The sequence below is a fragment of the Fistularia commersonii genome, chromosome 2, assembly GCF_037954325.1.
Source record: "Fistularia commersonii isolate RoL2024-O1a breed Wild chromosome 2, RoL_Fcom_v1.0, whole genome shotgun sequence".
NCBI classification, from domain to species: domain Eukaryota; kingdom Metazoa; phylum Chordata; class Actinopteri; order Syngnathiformes; family Fistulariidae; genus Fistularia; species Fistularia commersonii.
Window position 1 is genome coordinate 28122569 of NC_141285.1, and position 17298 is coordinate 28139866.

Sequence of the window (17298 nt, forward strand, 5' to 3'; positions counted from 1 at the left end):
TGATTTTTTTAGATAATGTGGTCTGTTCCTCCAGATAAAGTTGAAATTTATTTGGTTTATAGATTTTACGAGTTGATGTGAAACAGAATTGGAATACATTGGATATATACATGTAGATAAACATTCAATATCGGTCAAATATATCCGGCTTAATATTGTCAAACCTCTTTGGACTTTTTAATTCCTCTCCCTTCAGCCGCAGGGAATCTCAAAATCTTTGTACTTAAGACCTGAAGAAACTTTATAGCCTTGACTTGTTACTTTGACACTCTATAGTTTGATTTGTGTTTCTTATGAGATGAGATGAGATGAGAACAACTTTATTAATCCCGAAGGAAATTGTTGTGCCAGAGTTTCAAGTAAAAAACATAACAGTAATAGATAATAGTAGAAAGGAGGAAGAATACGAAATATAATGAAATATGAATTCTTAACTGTTAGCAGTAACTACAAAGATTGAAAATTCTTATTCTTACTTCTTATTCTTCCCCCCTTTTTTATATACTGTTTGTACAATTTCCTACTTTTAATTATTGTTATGTTTTATTTGAAACACTGGCACAACAATTTCCTTGGGAATAGATAAAGTTGTTCTATTTACTCTTAAATTCAGTTCATCTTTGCAGACCAGGAAGCTCTTTCTGACGTCACAGGAGCAGTGACGTCACGTCCGTTCTGAGATCCAAGCGCGGACGACAGCGACGCTCCCGCCTGCAGTACCGGCGGTGTCCGCTAGGGGGCGCCCGCAGCGCGCTGGCTTTGTTTTGCAGGCGGCGAAGAAGAAGCGGGTTCGCTTGCAGGAAGGAGCCGCTCTCCGTGGCTCCGCGTCCAGCACCAGTCGGTCCACAGGCGGACCCGCTCGTCGGTTCAGACCCGGTCGGCGCGGCCCCCGGCCCTCCGAAGCGGTCAGCGGGGAGGGCGCGGGGCGCGGCGGCGGCGGAGATGTACCGGGGGGGCCGGCCCCCGCCGTTCGAGGCCCGCGGCCCGCCGAGGCCTTACCCGGTACCGGGTCAGCGGGGCAAGCGGAGCCGACCCAGAGACTCCTTCCACCCGGACCAACACCCGCCGCGCAGGAGGCCGCCGGGACCCGAGTACTGGGCCAGAGAGGTGAGCCGTCCGGAGCCGCCGGGACCGGGTTCGGGAGGGAGGGATCCGGCGGGGGAGGCGGGCCGAACCGGACCGTCGTCCTCACAGCTGGGAGACCGGGAGACCGGGAGACCAGGAGACCAGGAGACCAGGAGACCAGGGCGGAGGAGAGCTTTGGAACAAAGACCTCCTCCGCCGAGGTCAGGAGGCCTGGGGCTCCTCCCCTACACACACACACACACACACATACACACACACACACACCTCTCAAATGATGGTTCAGATGTTTCCAGGTCTTCTCTGTCACTAAAGTCACTTTGAGCTTCAGCTCCTTCAGTCCAGGTCTGGGCTCAAGCAGCAGAACCCTCTGGTTGTTGATGTTCTGCAGAGCCCCCCCCCCCCCCCCCCCCCCCCCCCCCCCCCCCCCCCCCCCCCCCCCGGCACTCTGATGCAGTCGCTTCATCTTCTCCAGAACCTCCCAGAACATCAGTCATGGCCGAGGCTCTTGTTGGAAATTGCTCTTTGCCCCCGGAGCTCGGCTCCAGCCGGACGGAGGTGGTGTTGCTGAGGTTCCTCTGAGGTCTGAAGAAGTAAAGACACGTATGTTTGCTTGCAGAGGTCCCTGTCTCCACGTGGCTCCAACCCCCTCGACCACAACCTGGTCATCACCGTGGGCAACGAGCTCACCGGCCCTCACCACAGCAGGTAAGCATCTGGAGGTCTGAGGGTGTGGAGGTCTGGAGGTCTGAGGGTGTGGAGGTCTGGAGGTCTGGAGGTCTGCTTCTCCAACAGGAGACCAGGATTGTCTGTTCAGCTGAGGAACGGCCAGGTCCTGGAGAACCTCAACCACCACCTGCTCCACACTTGTGCTCTGCACCTTCCACACCTGCTGCTTCCAAAGCTACATACTGGGTCAAACACACACACACACACACACACACACACACAGACTCACAGTGGCAGAGGTTCCCTGCTCGGCGCTCAGCAGGCTCCCGTGATCAAGCAGGGTTCAGCTTCTTTGGCCTTCAGCCTGGAGGAGAAGGTCTGGGCGGAGGGCCGGCTGCTCCTCCAGGTGAGACTCAGCGCGCCAGTGGAACACCGGAGGGTTCCACGAGGGAAAGGGAGATGTTCCTCCAGGAGAACCCTGAGTCTGAGGTTCTCGGTCTCAGCCGGGGAACAGGAGGAGGACGTCCAAGCTTGGGTTCCTCTGGAGCGTCCGGAGTGAAGGCCGTCCGCGGGTCCGTCCAGCGCCGGCCTGCCCGCCAGCAGAAGCAGCCTCTCACGGGGAACCATCACCAAGATCTTCATCCACAAGTGGCTCCACGGTTTGACGAGCTGGCAGTTTTCCGGGCTCTGAGACGCCGGCTTGTGTTGTGCTTTCAGAGACTACGCAGAGTACAAGCGCAGCCGCCTGCGCAGCCGCAGTCGGGATCGCAGCCGGGGCCGCAGCAAGAGCCGGGGCCGGAGCAAGAGCCGGCCCCGCAGCCGGAGCCGGAGCCGGGCCAAGAGTCGGCCGCGCAGCAGGTCCAGGTCCAGGTCCAGGTCCAGGTCCAGGTCCAGGGGCCGCAGCCGCGGGCGCAGTAAGAGCCGCAGGCGCAGCCGGAGCCCGAGCAGCAGCAGCAGCAGCAGCAGCAGCAGCTCCAGGAGCCGCAGCTCGGACCGCAGCCGGGCCAACTCTCGGACGGAGTTCGGGGAGCTGCAGAGCGCCAGGCGGCGCCGGGAGCTGGAGGAGCTGCTCAGCTTGCCCACCAAGTCCATCCTGAAGAAACGCACGGAACTGGAGGACTCGCCGTCGCTCCGGGTAGGTGACGCTTGGTTCTCGACAACAGGAGCCGGAGGTTCTCGGGTTCCTCCGGACCTCCACGCTTCCTCTAGGTGTGGCTGATAGGAGCTCCATCGTGTCTCCTGCACCTCTATGCAGATGACACTCAGATTAATAAAGTTGTTCTTATTCTTATATACCGGTCATCGAAGCCAGAGGAAACCAGTGGGTTTATTGAACTCCAGACGTAAAAATCTGGGAGGGGCGAAAACTTTACGTCGGCCGACTCCAAACAGAAGTCATCCTTCTGGGCCGGGAACATGGGAGGAGCATCGTATCTAATGATAGAGCTTCTCTGGATGGAGACCCGTTGGCCTCCAGCGCGGTTGCTAGCAACCTGGGAGTGTCGTCATTTACCTCCCGCTGGAAGAAGGTTTCAAGGACTGCTTTCATTCTTTCCGCGAAATCAGGCGTATTTCCGTCTGAGAAAGATGTCGAACCCCGACGTCCTGCCGGCGTCTCTTCCAGACCGGGCGGTCGTGAGTCTCGTAAGCCGTCCTCACGAGTCCTTGAAGACTCCGGCTCGTCTTCTAACAGCAGCCGGCGTGGGGGAAGGAGGCCTCCCAGGAGTGGATAACTTTACTGTCCGGAGTAGAACTTAAGATCCCTCTCCACTCCTTCAAAGCCCTAAACCGGCCCCGTATCTCGAAGAACCCTTAGACCCCCATCTTATCTGAAAGAACCCCGAGATCTCTAGCGCCCGGTCAGATCCCTGCGGTCCCGCTTGTGGCCCCGGCTCTCCAGAAGCAGAACAGGACTGGAGCGTTCAGCTACCAAGCTCCTGCTCTGTGGAACCATCTCCCACGTTCAGTGGAAGGCTGACGGTCTCTCTGTGTTTAAGGTCTGTCTTTTTGAGAACCCTAAGTTAGCGTTAGCCTAGCTAGCATCTGGTCGTCCTGCCCCAGGCTTCCTCTGCTGCACCTTCTCCTTCCTCCAGCTCCTCCTCTCCTGTTTGCACTCACCTCCCTTTATCAACGCATGGAAGTCACCTGTCATCTGCTCCAGAGTCCCTGCGCTCTCATTGGGCAGATTCTCAGGGGGCGTGGCCTAATGTACTGCCCGCCGCCGCAAACCGCAGACCCCGTTATTGTAAGTGCGTCACCGGAACCATGTAGCCGTTAGCATTGTTGTTGTTAGTTCCTGCCCCCCCACACCTGACCTTCACTCCACCCCTCATCCCATCACACTTCTGCATCACACACACTCACTCACACACACGCTCTCTATCACACACACACACACACACACACACACACACAGTCCACAAAAACTCTCTCTCCACGAGCGGTGGAGGCAGAAGGCCGCCCCCATGGAGCTGGGATCTGACCCAGGTTCCTGCCCAGGTAGAGGCAGTGTCTCCTCTGCTCTGTCCACTTGCTTTATCCTGGAGAAGCACTGGGTTTCTGTTGATCCTCATGGAGAGTCTGGAGACGACTGGTTTGGGATTTGGCGCCGTAGAAACAGCAACTGACTTACCTGACCTGCAGGAGAGCTCTCCCCCACCTCCATCTCCATCTCCTCCTCCTCCTCCATCTTCTCCTCCTCCTCTGTGAATAAGGATCCAGAGTGATGTCCTCCAGGTAATGCTGTGCTGCACAGATGGCTGATGACCGTGTCCTTGTGTTCCAGAGCGTAGACTCCCCCGGGGCCGAGGGCTCCAGCATCTCCCGCGTGGCCAACCAGCTGCTGCAGGCGGTGAAGGGCATGGAGCCGCGGGCGATGGCGTCGGTGCTGTCGGAGCTGCGGTCCGACCCGCAGATGGCCCAGCGCGCCGGCCTCAACAGCGAGATCAAGGAGGTCCTGAACATGCTGGGCTCGTCGGCGCAGAAGACGGCGGACGACATCGACGACGAGGAGAAGTTCCTGTACGGAGACTCTGACGAGCCCAAAGCGCCGGCCCCGTCCAATCCGGCGCAGCAGCCGGGGCTGGACCTGTACGGGGACGTGACGGAGGAGTCCCTGTACGGGGACGTCCCGCCGCAGACCTTCTACGCCCCGGCCCCCTCCCACCACTTTCAGGGCCCGCCCTCCGCCGCCGCCGCGGACGGCAGGTACGTCGGACAGGCGGCCGGCAGCCCCGACCGCGGCGTCCAGGTGCAGGTGTCCAACCCCGCCTGTCTGCCGGGGGCGGAGCCGGCGGGGGACGGCGAGCGCCAGGCGCTCGAGGAATACGAGAAGATCCAGGACCTGCTGAAGACCATCGGGCTGGACCTGGGCGTCGGCGAGATCAGCAAGATGGCGGCGAGGACCAAAGAGCGTCTCCACGGCAACAAGGTGCCGGCGAAGACGCCGACGAGGAGGCGTCGCTACTCGTCGGGCAGCTCGGAGGAAACGCGCGGCCCCGGGAGGCGGAGCCGCAGCAGCTCCGCCTCCAGCAGCCCCAGCCCGGGCGCCAGCTGGAGCAGCGGCGAGCGGCTCGGGAAGCCCGGCGCCGCCCACAGAGACGCCAAGGCCGAGGCGGCGGCGGCGGCGCAGGGCCGCGCCGAGCCGCCCGCACAGGCCCAGGCGCCACCCGGCGTGGCGCTGCACTCCGGCGTGCCCGTCCCCTCCTATCCCCCCCCGCACGGCATGATGGCGCCCAGCTACCCGCCGCCGGGCTTCGGCCAGTTCGGGAACTACCTGCCCTACGTGCACCAGCAATGGCCGCCCCTGTACCCGCCCCCCGCCATCACCCTGCCGCCCCAACAGCTGCCCTACAAACCGCCCTACGGACCCCCCGACCCGGAGCTCAAAGGTCAGTGTCGGACGTCCGGCCGAGGCGGCGGGAGGCCGGGTTGGTGACGGCGTCTTTGTCCTCAGGTGCCGGGAGGACTTCCTGTCTGGAGGACAGGACGGGAAGCCTGAGAGACAGGAAGGTGTCGGAGGAGAGGAACAACGAGAGTCAGAAACAGAAGGTGGGTTCTTCTGTCCTGTGCTCGCTCCGCCTCTGCGCCGGACGGACGAGGAAGCCGGGAAACCCGACGGCGCCCGTTTGTCGGGCGACTCGGACCTCGTCCGGGTCGCCGTGGGAACACCTACGTCTGTGTGGAGAAGACCTCCTGGGTGGTGTCACTCTGAGCAGGAGGGGCTTCAAAAAACTCCATCCGTTCCCCCCAGGTTCTGGAGGAACGAGAGAAGCTCCGACACGACCGAGAGGCGAGGATGAAGAAGAAGGAATATTTGATGAAGGAGCTGGAGAGACTCAGGAAGCAACAAGGTTTGTTTTGACAAAGAAGGGAAGGACCCGTACGTGGTCTTCCTGTAGCTTCTGGCTGCATCTTTATCTTCGCTTCGTCTTCTAGATTCTTGTTTTAGCTCCATTAGTTTTTAGTCGAGGCCGGTTTTCATCCGGCGTGGGTTCGGAGCCCCGGAAACCGACCGCCGTGTCCTTGTGTCGCCTTCAGGCGAGCTGCTGCGGAAGAAGCGTCGGGAAAGAGACGGTCACAAAGACCCGCTGCTGCAGGAGATCAGCCGCCTCCAGGAGGACGTCATGACTCAGATCTCCTGCCTCCGGAAGGAGCACGAGGCCGCCGAGCGCAAACGCAGCGAGCTGGACAAGGTGGCGCTCATCCTGGGCCTGAGCCTGGCGGACCGGCCCCGCGGGCCCAGCGGGCCCGGCGGCGCCGGGGACGACCGAGGCAACCGGCCGCCGCTGAAGAAGAAGCCCGAGGCGGAGAAGAACCCGGCCGCCGGGCTCTTCACACTCAAGGTAGGTGTTCGCTAAGGCCGGCAGGAACCCTCTGGATCCAACCCTGGTGAAAGGCTGAACCCCGGTGACGTCACCTCACCGCAGGGTTACCAGGAGGTCAACCTTCTGGCCTCTCCGGAGGTGCTCGGGTTCCTCCTGACGCTTTTTATTTTCCAGGTTCTCAAATCAGTAACAAGACCGTCCAAGAGTCCCACCACAGAAAGCTCACACAAAACACAAAGGGATGGAAACGGAGGGATGCTAGGTGCTAACGCTGCTCGATGCACACACTGTCAGCATCTCCCCGTCCCTAGATTTGTCCGTTGACCTCTGGCCCCGCTGGTCGGCTAAATAGAAATCACACTCCACACACACACAACATAAGACCTGCATTTCCAAGCGGCATTTCCGTGTTTCAATTACAAAATTGATTGTATTGCAACATTCTTCTGTGCATATCTGGCGTCTCTACAAGATCTGGATGGTTCTCGCTTTGTCCGCTTTTCATGTGACAATGACATTCTCCAAGTCTAGATTCTCCCAGCAAGGCCGGGCTATGCAAGCCTAGCATCGCCAGGCTAGCCTCGGCCGGGCTATGCAAGCCGAGCATCGCCAGGCTAGCCTCGGCCGGGCTAGCCTGGTTATGCGAGGCTTGGCTATGTTAGGCCGGGATAGGCTATGGAAAGCAAGGCCAGGCTATGCTAAGCTATGCCCGTCCAGCCCCTGGGGGGGTCGGTGATTAGTAGAGAACACAGGCCCGCTCAGTGGGTTCAGTCCCAGAAGATGGGTTTCAGGGTGCAGGAGGTGTTCAGAGTTCAGAATGGACTCCAAAGGCAGCGGTTTGACAGAACAAAACAGGCCGAAGGAACTCTGGTTTTACGTTCCGGACAGGTGATCCCATGACCTCTGACCTGAGAGGGAAGGTCACCGGAGCGTATGATCTGTCTGGGCTGCGGTGACACACTCGGTCCAGACACTTAACATGCGAGCAGCTCCGACACCGAACAGGTGGCGGTCTCGGGTCTGGCGGCGCTCGGCTTCGGAGGAAGCGAGGAACCTCTTCATCTTCCACGTTCTGCAGCTGTTACCATGTCAACACTCAGCCTTTCTCTTTGGCCCGTTTCGGTGCGACCGTCTTCCGTCTTTGTTTTCCAGGAGACCTCGTCGGCGGTGCCGGCGAGCGCGACCCCGGACAAACCCTCCGCCGCCTCCCCGGCCCCGGCCCCCGCCGCGACCCCGGAGCCGTTTGAATACTACGATGCTGGAAACCACTGGTGCAGAAGCTGCAACCTCACTTCCGGATCCATGTTTGATTTTTTCACTCACTTGCACAGCAAAGTCCACGGCAAGGTAAGTAGGCGTCCATGTCGTCATGGCGACCGCTTGGGTTTCACTCTCAGATCTGCCGGAACGGTCCAAGTTCAGGGGCTCGGTGAAACCAGCGGCTCCTTCCTTCCAGCCCCTTCTGCTTTCCAAGTTCTTGGGTAAACATACTCCGGCCCACTAGATGGCGCTGCTCAGCCCGCCTTTTCTTCTTGGTGCCGCAGACAGTTGACCCCTACGACCGGCCCTGGGCCTCCACCCCCGCCAAGATGGTCAAGAGCAAACTATCTGAGGAGAAGCTGACCAAGCCCGCCAAAGGTAACCCCCCCCCCCGGTGGACTCTGGATCTCGGGGTCTTAATGCAAAGTGTCCCAGAAACAGGGTCACGGAGGAAACTGGTCTTTGGCTCCTCCCGGGTTCTCCTGCTCCGTGTTTGTAAAGACCTTCGGCCGCGACCTGGATCATCTGCTCTGTGTTGCTCTGCAGGGTCCGAGTTCCTGCTGCCAGTCAGAGGGTTCTTCTGCCTGCTGTGCAAGCAGTTCTTCGGAGATGCCGTCTGTGCTGAAGAGCACGTGACCGCCCACGGTCACAACGAGCAGTACAAGGTAAGGATTCATCCTACAAACCGCCATCCCATGCCTTCTGGTGTCCACCACTACTTTGCAGTCACTGATCTCTTTCAGGTAACCTCGTCTATACAAGATGTAGTCTACCTGCGTGCTCCTACCTCCGCTCTTATAAGTTACCCTATGTTCCTGTTTTTTCTGGAAAAAGGTGTTCACTACAGCCATTTCCATCCTTTTTGCAAAATCTACCACCATCTGTCCCTCTGCATTCCTATCCTGGATACCAAATCTGCCCATCACTTCTTCATCCCCTCTATTGCCTTCACCAACATGTCCATTGAAGTCTGCACCAATGACCACTCTCTCATTTCTGGGAATATTCTGCATCACTTCATCCAACTCATTCCAGAACTTCTCCTTCTCTTCAGATTCACATCCCACCTGTGGTTCATAGCCACTAACAACATTGAGCATCACACCTTCAATTTCCAGTTTCAGACTCATAAGTCTATCTGACATTCTTTTCACCTCCAGAACATTCCTAACAAACTCCTCCTTCAAGATAACTCCTACTCCATTTCTCTTCCTGTCAGTACCATAATAGTACAACTTAAAGCTGCTCCTCAGCTTCTAGCCTTACTACCTTTCCACCTGGTCTTCTGGACACACAGTATATCCACCTTCCTTCTCTGCATCATGTCCACCAACTCTCTACCTTCTCCTGTCATCGTCCTGATATTCAGAGTCCCTCCTCTCAGCCCCAGACTCTTTCCTTTCCTTCACTCTCTGCTTCCTCCTCTCCTTCTTCCACCCACAGTAGCCCAGCTTCTGCTGGTACCCTGTAGGTCAGGGGTGTCAAACTCAAGGGCCGGATCAGGGCGACAAACAAGTTCAATTGGGCTTGTAAAGCTAAAAGATATGACGTTTCAGGGGTGAATTGAACAATAGGTATATCAACAAAGGTTAATATGCCATGATTTTACACGTCCGACCCACATGAAAATAGATTTTCCTCCATGTGGCCCCTGAGCTACAATGAGTTTGACACCTGTGCTGTAGGTGATGGTCACCAATGGCGGTCACTGTTCCCCCGGGCCTCGGCCGATCCCATTTGAACGTCGTATGTTCGATTGGCATTTTTGGTTTTGGGACAAGTTGCACACCTGATGTCCTTCCTGGTGCAAACCTCTGCACCGATCTGGGCTTCGGATCGGCTCAGGAAGGCACTGGCTTTGTTTCTCCTGGAAGCTGCGTTGGTCATCCCAGGGTAAATGAAGATGCGTTTCCAGGTCACCGTGGCGTGAGGGCAACTGAATCATGGTTAGAGGGTCTAGTTTTACTGTTTGGTCGGCCTGATCCTTCCTTGCAACAGGAAGGGAGGGAAAGGAAGCAGCAGCCATCTGCACCTCCTGACAACGGATTTGATGCGGAGAAGAAGCAAAGTATCCGAATTCATGTCAGATACACGTGATCTGGACTTCAGACCCGTTCCACCATGTTTCCCCTTTAGCCGTTAGCATCAGGCGGGCTTGACGGGACGGTTTGCTTGGCAGAGCTCTAATGCTGACTCCTTGTGTTTGTGTCCCGACGTCTCGCCTCCCCAGAAACAGATGTACGAGAACCCGCTGTACGAACAGAGGAGGAATCTGGACCGCCAGGCCGGGCTGGCCTCGGAGACAGGCGGCAGGAAGCGAAGATACGAGGAGGAGGAGGAGGAGGAAGAGGAAGAGGAGGCGGAGGAGGAAGAAGAGGAGGAGGAGGAAGAGGAGGACAGGAGCTTCAGAGATAAGGAGGACAAGAGCAAACACAAAAAAGAGAGAAGGGACAGGAAGAAGGACGAGGAGACGGACTGTCGGCCGAAGGTCGAGAAGGAGGAAGAGCAGAAGGCCAAACCCGGCAAGGAAGGGCAGAGTCCTTGTTACGGCAGGAAGGACGAGGACGAGGGCTACAGGTCCAAGAAGGAGGACAGATACCGCCACGGCCGGGAGGAAGACGAGCGAGGGAAACACGGCCGACGCGAGGAGGACGACAAACGCAAACACGGCAAAGAGGAGGAGCACCGTCAGCGCCATCGTCGGGAGGAAGGTCGGTACGACGGCCGCTCGCGCTTCAGAGAGGACGACGACAAGCACCGGGCCGGCAAACGCTCCGAGTCCAGGTCCGGGTACGAGCGCGAGCGGAACAACGGGAAGGCGAAGGCCGAGAAGGAAACCGCCAAGAAGTCCGAGGCCACGGACAGGAAACCGGAACCTCCTCAGAAGCCCCCCGACCTCCCCAAGATCCTGTGCGGACCCAGTCCGGCCATGAGGGCCAAGCTCCGCAAACAGGGCCTGGAGGCGGGAAGGCTGTCGGCCGCCGCCGCCGCCGCCGCTTCTTTCGGGAAGTTCACCTGGAAGAAGCGGGAAAACGTTCTGGCGAAGGAGGCCCACAAAGCCGCCGCCGAGTTCATCAAGGAGGACGAAGCCGCCGCCGAGGAGAAGAAGGTCCCGGCCGAAGATTCTTTCGCCAGGTCCATGACGTTTGCCAAGGAGATCGCCCAGAAGCTGGCCGGCCAGAGCGCCGAGGCCCCGCCGTGGAGCTCCAACGGCGCCGGCCACGCAAAGAGCCGGCCCAACCTTCCGGCTCCGGCCCCGGCCCTCAGGACCACCACCCCGGGGGGAAAACCTGCACCCCTGAACGCCTTCGGGTCCATGAGAGCCCAGAACCACATCCCAGCTCAGAATCTCCTGCAGGAAACCAGACCTGCTCCCTCTCAGGCCTCACCTTTACCAGCAGACCCAGCACCCCCTGGGTCCAGACCGGCACCCCCCGGGTCCAGACCGGCACCCCCCGGGTCCACACCGGCACCCTTCGGTTCCAGACCGGCACCCCCCGGGTCCACACCGGCACCCTTCGGTTCCAGACCGACACCCCCTGGGTCCACACCTGCACCCCCGGGATCTACACCTGCACCCCCCAGGTCCACATCCGCACCGCCCGGGTCCAGACCGGCACCCCCCGGGTCCACACCGGCACCCTTCGGTTCCAGACCGGCACCCCCCGGGTCCACACCGGCACCCTTCGGTTCCAGACCGACACCCCCCGGGTCCACACCGGCACCCTTCGGTTCCAGACCGACACCCCCTGGGTCCACACCTGCACCCCCGGGATCTACACCTGCACCCCCCAGATCCACACCAGCAATACATGGGGGAACGCTGGCACCCCCCGGGTCCACACCTGCACCCCCTGGGTCCAGACCACCACCCCCCGGGTCCACGGCGGCACTCCAAGGGGCAACGCCAGCACCCCCCTGGTCCAGACCGGCACCTCCAGGATCCACACCCGCACCTCCAGGATCCACACCCGTACCCCGAGGGCCGGTGCTGCGTCCGCCGGCTCCGACGGCCTCGTCACCCGCTCCCCAAGCGGCGCGACCCGTGTCGACCTCTGCTCCCCCCGTGTCGGTCTCTGCCCCGCCGGTATCTGGACCGCCGCCCGAGGAGGCCTCGGCCCGGTCCGGAGCCACCATCGTGAAGATGGTGGCCGACGTGGCGGCTCCCGGCGTCCCCGAGAGCGAGCAGGTCCCGGTGGTGTTCGTCAGGCCTCCGCCCTTCGTCAGCAGGGCCGAAGTGGGTCAAAGGTCAGACAGACTGAAGACCAACCTGGCGGCGGCCAAAGCCCAGGACCTGTTTGACATCTTCTACAGCAGCGTCGGCCAGTCGGGTCCCGCCTCCTTCGCCAAACCGCCGTCGGCAGAAGACCGGGCCGCCAGGAGTCCCGGACCTCCTCGGCCCAGACGGCCCGAGGACGCGACGTCCCCGCCGCCGGGAACGACCCGCCCGACAGCGAGCGCGCGACCGGACCCTCAGAGTCCGTCGGCGCCGTCCATCGGGGCCCGTCCGAGTCCGGTACCGGAGGCGCCTCTTCGTCCCCGTCCAGAACCGCCGAGCGCGGCTCAGACGGAGGCGGTGAGCGTTCCTCAAGAAGAATCCCGCAGCGGGCCGCCGGACCAGCCGACGCTGCTTCCGTCTCCACGCCAGGACTCCAAACCCCCTCCGGAACCGTCCGCGGCTTCCGAAGCCGAAACCGCGCCGGGTCCAAAAACCAGAGGCAAAGCGTCCAGAAGCAGGACCCCTCCGGCCCCGGGCCCGGTACGGCAGACCCGGTCCCAGACCCGGTACCAGACCTGGCAGCAGCAGCTCCAGCAGAGCCGGGCGGAACCGGAGCCCGAGCCGGCGTCGGCGGGCCTGGACTCGGCCGCCTCGGAGCCCAACGGCCTGGAAGCGTCGGACGGGCGCGCCGGGTCCCGACCGGACCGGGACCCGGCCAAGATGGCGGAGATAACCCCGGAGACGCTGGGCCTCCCGGCCGACATGACCAGCCTGGACTTTGACTACAACTTCAACTTCGAGGAGGACGAGGGGGACGTGCCCACGTTCTGACGCCTCCGCGGACCTTCTCTCGGGAGGCGGGAGGCCGGAACCCGAACCCGAAGGTCTCCCGGCCGCCGGCAGAAGACCACCGGATCATTCCCGTCGAACCCTACCTTCGTTCATCGCGGCCCGCGACCCTCCCGACCCCGGGTCCCGCCCCGTTCCCATGGCGACGTCCGCTCGGCGCTTTCCCGCCGTCGGTGAGACGCGTGGGGTCATCGAGCTCCCGCGCCGCAGGCCAGAAGAACCGGCCTCGCGACTCCGCAAGGACGGTTCCCGAGGCCTCCCGAAGGTCACGGCCCGTCCAGGACGTTTCGTCTTTGTTTCCCCCGAAGACGGACTCGGAGGCCGGCCGGGTTTGGAGGTGCAGGTGCCGTGGAGTCTCCTCCGCTCTGCGTCTGCCGGGCGACGCCGTACAAACAGAAGGTTGCCTTGTAAAATGTGTTACTCGGATGGTTTTAATAAAGATGATTGGAGGAAACGGGAGGCGTTGTGGTGATTCTCAGCTGAAGAGGAGGAGGAGCCGAGACCTCCTGCGCTCGGCGGACGTCTCTGGAAGCAGCCGGCGTCCGGGGACCTCCCGGGACCTCCCGGGACCTCCCGGGACCTTCCGGGACCTTCCGGGACCTCCCGTCCCTTTGACGGTCGGGGTTCGACGGGAAACGTCCGACTCCAGAAGCAGGAGAACAGCAGCCGGGATCGCCAGAAGGTCCATCTCCAGCAGTCCGGGCTCTGACGCGCAGCCGGTCCCGGATGCTACGCCCAGAGCCTCGGCCCCCGCCGGTCTGGACGGAAGGTTCACCTCCGAAGCGGGGAGACCTTCCTCCAAGAAGACCTCACCGGAAGGCGGTGGAACGGAGGAACCGGCGAAGGTCCGGACCGTCGGGCGTCTCCGGGCCGCTGGGACGACGGACCAGGAGTTCTGGTTGACCGGCTCCGGTCCGGCGGTCTCTCCTCGACCCAGAGTCGGCGTTCGTCTCCGCCGGGCGAGTTCAGAATCCGAAGACTCCGGAGGTTTCCAATCGGACGCGTCTCCGACCAAATGACTTCGAAGCGCCCGGATTACACATAGGGTAATCTGATTACTCACCCGGCAGGTCGGATGATCCGGTTCCTGCGAAGCGAGCGGTTTGGGGGATTCATGGGGATCCATCGGATGAGGTAACGCTCGGGAATCAGTCGATCCCAGTCGAGGTGATGTCCGGGTGGTCCACCTCCTGCCCACGCGCACACACACACACACACACACACACACACACACACACACACACACACACACACACACACACTCAGGTATGTTGATGTGGAGCGTGCGTGACGTCACAGCCGGGGAGCCAATCGGTGCGTGTTTCCCACGCACGGCGTCTTGAGCGGGATTATCGCCCATCCGGCGGGACGTGACTTCCGGTCTCTAGGACCGCGAGGCGGCGCGGCTGCCTCGGTATTCGGCGCACGTGCCTCCGCCTCCTCCACGTGAAGTCGGCGCCGCGGATCGGTCGTGCACGTGCGCGCGGACACGCGCCTCCCGCCGAGCTCCGGACGGTCGCCGGAGGACGGAGACCGGGACCGGCGAACACCTACCGGTTTCCCGGTGACGGACTGACATCATGGAGGTTTAGTGCTCGCCAGGGGGAGGAAGAGGAGGAGGAAGAGGGTGAGGAGGAGGAGAGCAGGTGGTCCAGGAGATGTGAGCTGAAAGTTGCGCTCTGCGTGTCAGATGTTTCCCTGGTGACCTCCGACCCGTGGGATGGCGGGGGCGTCCGTGGAGGGGCGGGGCCGGGAGGCCGAGGATCCGTCCCAGCTCCTGGACGCCGGCGCCCTGCTGCCCCGCCTCCGGCCTCCGCCCCCCCTCCTCCCGCGCACCTGGGGGGGCGGCGACTGCTGCGAGACCACCTTCATCGAGGGCCCGGACGTCCGCCGGGAGACGCCGCCGTTCGCCCGCGGGACCTTCCTGGATTTGGAGAAGGCCGGCGCCGCGCCGTCGGACGACGAGGACGACTTCCAGGAGATGGAGGTGAGCGAGGATGCGCCGTCTTCGCGGGGGGAGGCGTGGGAACCGTCTCCGTGACGACGTGTACTTCCCGTGTGCGTCAGAGCGACGAGTCCAGCGACCTGGAGAGCGAGGACGCCTTCCTGCTGGCGCCGCCCAGACGCCACCTGGGCCTCAGCGTCTTCGCCATGCTCTGCTGCTTCTGGCCGCTCGGCATCGCCGCCTTCTACCTGTCCCAGGAGGTGAGGACACACACACCTGACACAGACATAAGCCACGCCCACTCGCCGCCACGTCATGTCAATCACAAGGAGATCTGATGGAGAACAATCACTGGAAAGGACACACACACACACACACACACACACACACACACACTCCCTCACACTCCTGCACACTCCACACTCTGTCTCTGAATCATGAGGCGCATGTGTGCCGCGGATGTGGTTTCCATGGCAACTACACACCTACACCTCCAAAAGAAATGTCTGGTTGCCGATGGCGACACATCCCACACCGATACATGAACAACAGGAAGCTGGGAAGGGCAAAGCGATGCGTGCAATCACATGACCTCGAGGATCACATGACCCGAGCCGTCAAATCAGGGGTTCCTGTGGGGTGTCTGGATGATTGACAGCTGGAGGGAGGGGTGTGTCTAGATGATTGACAGCTGGAAGGAGGGGTGTGTCTAGATGATTGACAGCTGGAGGGAGGGGTGTGTCTGGATGATTGACAGCTGGAAGGAGGGGTGTGTCTAGATGATTGACAGCTGGAAGGAGGGGTGTGTCTGGATGATTGACAGCTGGAAGGAGGGGTGTGTCTAGATGATTGACAGCTGGAAGGAGGGGTGTGTCTGGATGATTGACAAGAGTGAAAAACTGTTGTCAGGTTGTTTCCCTGGTTTTCATGGAAACCTGAAGCTGATTTGCTTCTGATGGAGGCTTCTGTTCAACAGCCTCAGTGAAGTCTCCTCTGCTCCGAGGTCTTCGAGGTCTCTTCTTGCAGATGTGTGACACGTCATGAACCACAAACCTGCGTGGGAGGTTCTCAGCTGTTGTTGTTGTTGTTGTTGTTGTTGTTGTTGTTCCTCAGACCAGCAGGGCGGTGTCTCGGGGCGACCTCCCCTCCGCCAGCTCCAGCTCCCGGCGGGCCCTGTTCCTGGCCGTGCTGTCCGTCACCATCGGGACGGGCATCTACGTGGGCGTGGCCGTGGCCCTCGTCGCCTACCTGTCCAAGAACCAGCGCTGGTAGCCGCGCGGGAGGGGGGGGGGGGGGGCGTCCGCCAATGGGAGCGCGGGGCTCCGGGGGCTCGCCGCTCTTTGATCCCAGGACTTCTCCTTTGATGCGGACAAGCGGCCCTTTGATCCCGACTTTGGACGTTCCTTCAAAGGCGACCTCTCGGGTCACGACGTTCCTCCCGGATCGATTGATCCAACATCCATTTTCTGTGCCAAATGTCACCCATTTCAAAGACGGACCCGCCTGTGATCTTCAATCATAGGATGAAGGACCTCTGACCTCTGACCTTTTACCCGGTTTCACGGTGTAAAACACACATCGAGAACTTCTTCGCCCAACCGTGATCTCCTGTCCCTCTAACTCCCGGTCCCGTTGCATGTTCTCCGGCTCGGCGCCACTTTGTATCCGCTTTCAATAAAGAGGCCGCGCTCGCCGTCTCAGAGCTTCTTCCTCCAGGAGCCTCGAGGAGACCCTCCTCTCAGTGTCCACCTCCGGGATCCTCAGCCAGAGAAACAGGAGGCCCTCAAGCGGCACCAATAAGGTTTCTTATTGGTGCCGCGGGGGCAGCCAGCCTCGCCCCCGTGAGCGCCGACCTCGGGCAACCCGGCAGCGCACGGGACCGGAAGCTTCCGGCAGACCTGGACAAGGAACTCCACTTCCCAGCTGAGATCGCAACCGGACCTGGTTCTGTAGTCGTGGTCGCTCAGTCCGGTTTGCATCGTGAGGCTCGGGCCGCCTGGGAGGGGCGGAGGAGGAGGAGGCCTCTGAGCAGAACAAGCTGAGATGAGCTGAACTGGCCGCGGATGCTCGGCAGCAGGGCTGGATAGCGAAGGTTGGTCCGGCGGAAGGAGGCCGCAGAGGTTTCACGACCACTTCCACATCTAGGCTTCTCGGGGAGACGGGAGTACGAGGAAACGCCCACAGACGGGCGGTGGAGGACCTCTCCGGGCTGCTGGCCGTGGATGGAGAGAAAGGATCCAAGTTGGGCCTTCAAGTGAGCTGATGGCATCGAGGGAGTGCACCTGGGACTGCTGAACCCTCTGGAGATGTCGTGGGCCGATCGGCCAAACATCCATGAAGGAGGGCGGCCGCTTGACAACGTGAAGGAAGCCATCGCTCACTTCAACCCCACGGAGTCTCATCGGTGCCTTCAGTGTGCTTTTATCGAGGGATATCAACACCAGGAC

At 60.7% G+C, this 17298-nt stretch overlaps 2 protein-coding genes across 2 annotated transcripts; both read left to right on the forward strand.

The window, feature by feature from the left end:
* Window positions 1–205: 205 nt before the first annotated feature.
* On the forward strand, window positions 206–13348 carry znf318 (zinc finger protein 318). Its single transcript, XM_086176011.1, has 11 exons — window positions 206–1107; window positions 1703–1791; window positions 2470–2887; window positions 4538–5642; window positions 5708–5802; window positions 6005–6104; window positions 6292–6596; window positions 7731–7925; window positions 8123–8216; window positions 8385–8503; window positions 10069–13348. The coding sequence occupies exons 1-11, from the start codon at window positions 943–945 to the stop codon at window positions 12886–12888; spliced, it is 5505 nt and encodes a 1834-aa protein (XP_086032137.1). The 5' UTR covers window positions 206–942; the 3' UTR covers window positions 12889–13348.
* Window positions 13349–14409: 1061 nt separating this feature from the next.
* Window positions 14410–16123, forward strand: syndig1 (synapse differentiation inducing 1). Its single transcript, XM_086163152.1, has 3 exons — window positions 14410–14893; window positions 14974–15111; window positions 15965–16123. The coding sequence occupies exons 1-3, from the start codon at window positions 14627–14629 to the stop codon at window positions 16121–16123; spliced, it is 564 nt and encodes a 187-aa protein (XP_086019278.1). The 5' UTR covers window positions 14410–14626.
* Window positions 16124–17298: the final 1175 nt, after the last annotated feature.